We start from the raw sequence: 7,521 nt of genomic DNA, 5'->3' as shown, positions 1-7,521 counted from the left end.
CCTATCAGTCCTAGGCCGCAATTTAATAAAAGGTTAATTCGATCGAGTGCGAACTACACCGATCATCCCTCGTCCACAACTTGGCAAAATACCGAAATCAACAAAGTTCAAACAATACCTATCAGCCTAATCTAAATAAATAGGCGCACCCGATATATATAAACAAAGGGCAAATACGTGCCATAAATATTTATCAACAAGACTACGGCCAACTAGAAGACAAGGACAATAGAAAGAGCAAAAATCATAACAATCAAATAACAAAAGAATAGTACACGAGTGCGGAAAACAACTTTAAAATCCATATACAAAAAAGAGAGTTCATTACAAGGTCTCATAAAGATGTCGTCAAATTACACAAAAAAAGTCAAAGAGAAAGACTATTGGCCCTCGTTATCACAGGCCTCCGCGACCTCACCAACTCGGCCCTCGACACCCTCGCCACATTCGCCCTGAGGATAAGCGATATCATACTAGGCGTCCTCCTCAAGATGGTCCACACCCTCTTCCCTATCCCCTTGTCAACTTGAGGGATAGCGGGATGATAACCACAAGCGACTCAAGCTTGACGAGCCTTAACGCGGGCATCCTCAAGAATGGAACCCGCTATATGCAAATCCCGAAACACATCTAATCGGGCCTCGGCATGAATCCATTCTTCTTATAACTCCCGAGGTACATTGGGAAAATCAAAAGTGTTGGATGAGGACGGTTGTTGAAGAAGATGATCCCTCTCAGTCTTTAGAGCGATCACTCGCTTCCTTAGCTCTCGCTGTCGAGTGATCATTTTCTCGCTCGGTTCGAAGAGTCCTATTCGCCAACTCGAGCATCTTTGCATTCTTCTGAGCATCCAACTGAGAAGATTCCGCCTTCTCGAGTTCCTCCTATTTCTCAGCAACCTCGCCGGTGAAGGCCTCGAACTGAAACTGGAACTCTTCAAGTTGCCCTCGCAATTCAATCATTTGAGCTTGAAGATCATTGCATTGGGCCTCTACGCTCTTGTTAACTTTAAGCTCATATTCCCTACTTCTCAGCATCCCCTCGAGGACACTACATTTCTCGATGGCCTGCACCAGCTCATCGTCCCTCTTCTTCATATCGTCCCTTAGAGCCTACCTATTGTTGCCCTCGCAAAATCGATTACGGAGATCCCGATACTTGCCGCGATACTCAAAGTACTTATCTTTCAGTTTCACGAAAATCTCTTTATGCCTCTTCTTCCTCCGGGCGCTCTCAATTTCTAAAATCACCGTCTGCAAACCAAAAAAGAGGAAGAAAAAGGTCAGAACTATGAACGCCTTGAAAAATAGGAAAAAGTCAATGTCACAAACACTCACTCTAAAAGTGAGGCCAGCAATGATCCTCGACAAGGCACTATAATTTATTTCCTTAAGGGTCTTACTCTAAATTTCGGAACAGTGAGGACCAAGGGCTGAAATTACCTCCTCGGTGTTCACCAACAGGTCACGGTCCATAGGGATCGCGATAGTCCTCGTAGATCCTTCTACCCTTACATCGAGCTGAGTAAGCCCCTCTTAAATCATTATCAGTTCATCTACATCGACATCGGAACCTGATTCATCGCCCTATTCAGCAATGCTTTTTCCCCTTCCATTGCCAGGCAAAAAGGCATCAACGGTTGTCCCATAGGTCGAAGCCTCTTGTCGTAGTGAAGGGTCAAGACCATCAGCAGTCGCCCCCTCAGCTTCCATCCCCTCAGAATGAAGAGATATGCCTACATCGGCTTCCACCAGCCTCGAAGCCTCGAGACTCGGTTCAACAACATCCCCTACAATAATTGTCGTTGTCTCACACAGTGAAAAGTCCCCTTCTGCCGCTTCAACGGCCAAAGTCACTCTGTCACCTGCATCCACAGACCTCCTATTTCGAGGTTGGATATCTCCATCACTGGGCAAATGCTCATCATCCTCGTCAATGAGAGAGTATAGAATAGGAGAAGAAGTCCCAACTGTCGAAGTAGAAGGGAAGGCAAAAGCGGTGAGGGGTGGATTTAGAACAAAGACAGGATCGATCGTAGTCGAAGCAAGGGCAAAAACTGAAGGTGTAGTAGCCCTCCTCTTCCGAAATGAGAGCGTGGGAGATCTCGACCTCCTCGTAGACCCCCTGGTCGAAGTTAAAGGAAAACGAAAAAGGGAAAAGTTAGCAAAGGTAACAAACATAGGCAAAGAAATCACGACGTCGACGGTAAGGAACAAGTTACTTGCTGAGGGAGGAGATAACTAAATCTATGAGAAAAGCTCAACCAATCGCATATTCCCACCGTATGAGGAAGAATCTGTCTAACCCAATCAGCAATGCAGGCCACTATCTGGAGAGGGCGAGTAGTAGCTGCAAAAAGGAGAAGGTCGATTAACCGACTCACAGTAAGGAAAACATCGAAAACAAAAAGGTATATAAATAGAAACGAGCACTTACGAGTAGGATTCCAAGCCTCAGGGAAGCTTGCAGCAGCGGACACTACGTCCTCGGTCCTGACAAAGAAATAGTCGAACCAAAAATGCCAACTAGCCTTGTCGTTCATTCTCACCACTAAACATTTTTCCCCGTAGTGGCGAAGATTCAGCAAAGTCCCTCGTTAGAAATGAGGGGCGAATATATGAATCAGGTGGCGTACCGTTAAAAATATAAGGGGCGAGCTGCACTGGGCATATGTTGTAGTAGCGGCATAGCTCATCTATCATCGGCGGCAAATAAAATGAATATCCAATTAAGAACTAATATGCGTAAAGGGCGCAGAAGCCGGGACGATTAACCTGCACCTCGTCGTCACCCTCAGGGATCATGTTCACGTGACCAGGTAGGCCGAGTCTAGTCTTGAGTTCGAGTAACTGCTCAACCACCATTGTGGATTTAAATCTTTTCGTCACCACTTCCGGCGCCTTTTGGAAGTCGGGTTTCGCATCGGGACATCGATGTACGATTTTCTCCATGGTAGGTAGTGTTTCTTCCTCAGCGACAACTCTGCCATCTTCCCCCTGGTTGGGAAAACGACATCTAGGGGAATATAGTGATCTTCCATATGGATATCTGATATTAGGTTGGACATTGTTGTGGAAAAGAGATAGGGAAGCAAAGAAAATGACAGAGAGATGCAATGATTCTGCGAAGAAGAAGAAGATGTTCTGCTTATTAAGTAGAAGGAGTTTGGAAAAGTTTCAAAATGAACAAACCACCCCATATTTATAAAGACTTGGGGGCACCGGAATCGAAATGGCAGGCCATGATTAGCACGAAGATCGAAATGGCAGAACAAATCAAGGGTCACACGAGAATCGATGCAATGCGTTGGGAAACGACATCATCATGACGCATGACGTCACTTTTTCTCTTAGACCAGATGGTTCCAACTGACTTCCTAGGAAAATTCAAAAAATTCAAAATGTGCGGCGCTCATGAAGCCACGTTGCCTAACCGTCACGACCACGACCTGTATAGTTAGCTCGGTAACGCTCGACCACAAATGACACTATCCACTCATCGACCTCGCCCGCTACGATGATCTCGATAAGTGGAGAGACTAACTGTATGGGCCAAAAAATATCTTTGATATGGGTAAGCTACGTCAGCATTATTATAGCCCTCGTCGACCGCCACGTGCTATCAGTAAGGTCCCTACAAGGATCGGCCTCGAGGCGAAGTAGCCTCAAAGCAACGAAGGATGCGGTCGAAGTGTCAGCAAAGATCAAGGTCGCGAAGTCACCGTGGATCAAGGTCGGGGTCGAGCATCTTAGACAGAGTTATAACGGCTAGATCTAAGATAAGACATAAAGGAGAATATTCTAGTGGATATTCTCTACAATATGTACTATTAAGGTTTTCGAGGAACATGTTCCCTATAAATAGAAAGAGACATAGTGATAAGGGACATAAAATATTCATTTGTAAATAACACTTTGACTTTATAGAATGAATTTGGTCCTATTGCAAACATACAAAAATAACATTTCTACTAAGATTCTTGTCTAGTATTTTTTGCCGGATCCAAGAACAACCTAAGTGTTCAAAGGCTCATCATCAATCATTCATTATTGTCAGAAAAAATATCTACCCATCTCTTTCCGGATGACTCGCACATTTTATTTACTTAAATGCTATTTATTACTATTTAATGACATACTTCACCTTTTGGATCATTGAATATTGTTATAATTGCTTATATTCACTATCATCCGGACAAATATACTAGTTATTTGCTACGGTCCCGATAACTTTATCTTTAAGATATTATTTTTAACTAAGATTAATTCTCTTTCATCTAAATATAATTGGTTGAACCAAGATCGATATTTTTGGTCAAACAAGACTGACACCAGCCAGGGACATCGTCCTCCGTATCTGACTCTGATTGAGGGAAGAAAAGTTTGTGGTTGCTGCAGTACATCACCGGCTCTTTCCCCGGCCATCGCCATACTGGAACAAACAAGAGCTTCAAAACCTTGTCATACTCGACGAGGTTGGCGTATGATCCGCACGCTATGCATATCCCCTCTGCACTCACTAATACCTGTCTCACCTGCTGCTCTAGTCCTCCTGCGAAGGACATCGTTTTTTGTTTCTGAAATATGTTGTTTGATTTTTGATTTGTTGAATGAGTTTTTGGTATGAATTAGAGTTCTTGAAAAGAAAAGGGCGAGAGAGCTGTAATGTGCTAAAGAAAAGTGGAGTACAGTTTCTGGAGAATTCGTGGTATATCGGATTTTTTTGACTTGACAGCGTCTATGCAGTATTATCATCTTCCCTAGATTATTAGGAAATTATGCGCCCAATGACGTTGAAAGCATATGGTCTTAATTTCTTAAACCCCACTTGCCCCATAGGCAAATATTTTAGGCTAAAAATCAAAAGTGTTAGCTCATGAACACTAATTAAATTTGAAATTTTGCGTATAGGACGGGTGGGTTAAAAATTAAATAGTAGCACCGAAGTGCTCTATTTGTGCAAATCACCCTTAGATTATTGTGAGGGGCTTATGCCCTATCTCGGCGGATTATCTGCACCGGTCTTTTTTTAGGGTATTCTTTAATTTATATTCTCATTAACTTAATGAGCTAAATTTTGTCTTTAAAATCAATGATATTGTTCTTCTCGTAGATATATTTAGCTTCCTAAACTAATGAAAAACGGAATACGTGTAGTAGCCAAAAAAATGATTATTTGTGCAAATGCCCGTAATGTCTCCTCGTCCCGTGATAAGTAAAATGTGACACCCAGCATTACTGTTATTTTTAAGTACTTTATAGTAATATAATGCTTAGTGCCAATGTTTAAAAAGGTTAAATTGGAACTGGTTGAAAGTCGTTTATTTAAACGTGGCTATAAGTATCTTACGCGTTAGTTAATTCATCCAATATGCCTTCAGAGATGGCCCATGCACGTTATGTATATGAAAATTCTTTCTTTTCCAAAACATTCTTCTAAATATTTGAGACGATATTATATAAAGGATTTATATATAATATGTAATTATCTCATCATTTAAAATTCGTCAATGGGCCAAATATATCCTTGTACTTTCAAAAATTGTTTAAAAATACCTCTCGTTATACTATTGGGTTATATATACCCTTCCCGTCATACTTTGGAACAAATATACCCTTATTTTAGATGGAGTGCCACGTGTCAACACCAGATGAAAATGACCCATTTCTTTTTTTACCCGATCCGTTTTTTAAAAACCCACCACCCGACCCGTTTTAAAATTCAGTTTTTTTAAAGCATATATTTTGTAAAAACTGGAAGAAAAAAAAAGAATTTGCAAAATATATATTTTTAAGTCTTTTCAGATTTTTTAAAGAATTGTTTTTTGTAAAAACTAAAAAAAAAGAAATATTAAAAAAATGCTTTAAAAACTGAAAAATATATATTCTATAAAAACTAGAAAAAAAAAGGAATTTGCAAAATATATATTTTTCAGTTTTTTAAAGTATGTTTTTTGTAAAAATTGGGAAAAAAAAGATTTTGCAAAATATTTTTATTTTTTTAAAACTAATGCATACGTAGTCCACTACTTTAGGAGAGTCTTTTTTTTTAATTTTTTTAAAAAATATTTTTTTTTTCGGTTTTTACAAAAATAATACTTTAAAAAAACTGAAAAGACTTAAAAATATATATATTGCAAATTCCTTTTTTCAGTTTTTACAGAATATATGTTTTTCAGTTTTTAAAGTATTTTTAAAAAAAATATTTTGTTTTTAGTTTTTACAAAAAAAATACTTTAAAAAAACTAAAAAGACTTAAAAATATATATATATTGCAAATTCCTTTTTTTTCAGTTTTTACCCAAAAAAAAATAGTTTTTACAAAATATATGCTTTAAAAAACGGAATTTTAAAATGGGTCGGGTGGTGGATTTTTTAAAACGGATCAGGTAAAAAAAAGAAATGAATCGTCTTCATCTGGTGCTGACACGTGGCACTCCATCCAAAATAAGGGTATATTTATTTCAAAGTATGACGGGAAGAGTATATATAACCCAATAGTATAATGAGGGGTATTCTTAGACCATTTTTGAAAGTACATGGGTATATTTGACCCTTTGCCGTTTAAAATTTGATGATTTAAAATACTTTGGATATGCATAATATTATGCTTACATAGTTAAATTAGACAAACAACAACAATATAGTATCACTACTTATATAGGGTAAAATATGCTATTACACGTGGCCGTCTAAAAAAGGGACACATGGAACCCAAGACTAGGGGTAGGCATAAAATCTGAAAAATCGAATTCCGAACCGGACCGAATTAATCGGTATAATTCGCTATTAAATTTTCAGTTATTCGGTATAACGGTACCAAAATACCGAATTATTTAAGTATTGGATAATCTACGTGGTCTACCCATTAAAAACACAAGTTAACTCCATATACTTTTAAAATATTTATTTTACATTCTATACCTACTATATAAAACTTTATTTACTTCTTAAATCTTTAATATCATTATATGTCATTAGGAGCGGAAAAATGGTTAAAAGAAAACAGTCAACCACCCATATTATCCACTAAAAAATGGGTTGGATAATGAACTTTTTAAAAATGGGTCAAATATGGATAAGAACTATATTATCCATTTAGAAAATGGGTAACCAATGGATAACTAATGTATTTAACTTTTATATTTGTAAAGCCTCAAATTGGGGGTTTCTCAAGTTTGGGAGACTAGGAATTCTCCCAAAAGTGATCATATTCATAAAGCCATGGATAATATGGTTACCCTAATTATCCGTTGGTTAACCCATTTTTTATCCGTATTAAATATGGGTCGGGCCGAACCATATCCAACCTGAACCGCCCGTTTATCACTCCTATATGCCATTAAACATATCTCACCTTTTAAGGGATTAGATTATCTCCCCCAGATTCTTTTAGGTTATCTTCAATTAACATTTAATTGGGAAAAAATATTGTATCTTTCTCAATATTCTATTAAGCATCGTATACCCATTACCGAGTTTTTTACTAATTACACAATCTTCTTTCAAGATTTTTCTCTCA

The 7,521-nt window shown here is 38.3% G+C and overlaps 1 protein-coding gene across 1 annotated transcript; it reads right to left on the bottom strand.

Moving 5' to 3' along the window:
• Positions 1-4,088: 4,088 nt before the first annotated feature.
• LOC104088767 (uncharacterized) lies at positions 4,089-4,717 on the bottom strand. Its single transcript, XM_009593501.4, has one exon. The coding sequence runs from the start codon at positions 4,562-4,564 to the stop codon at positions 4,277-4,279; it is 288 nt and encodes a 95-aa protein (XP_009591796.1). The 5' UTR covers positions 4,565-4,717; the 3' UTR covers positions 4,089-4,276.
• Positions 4,718-7,521: the final 2,804 nt, after the last annotated feature.

This window comes from Nicotiana tomentosiformis, chromosome 6 (assembly GCF_000390325.3).
Source record: "Nicotiana tomentosiformis chromosome 6, ASM39032v3, whole genome shotgun sequence".
Lineage (NCBI taxonomy): Eukaryota > Viridiplantae > Streptophyta > Magnoliopsida > Solanales > Solanaceae > Nicotiana > Nicotiana tomentosiformis.
Note: the sequence above shows the minus strand (reverse complement) of the source record. Positions and strands in the feature narration are given on the sequence as shown.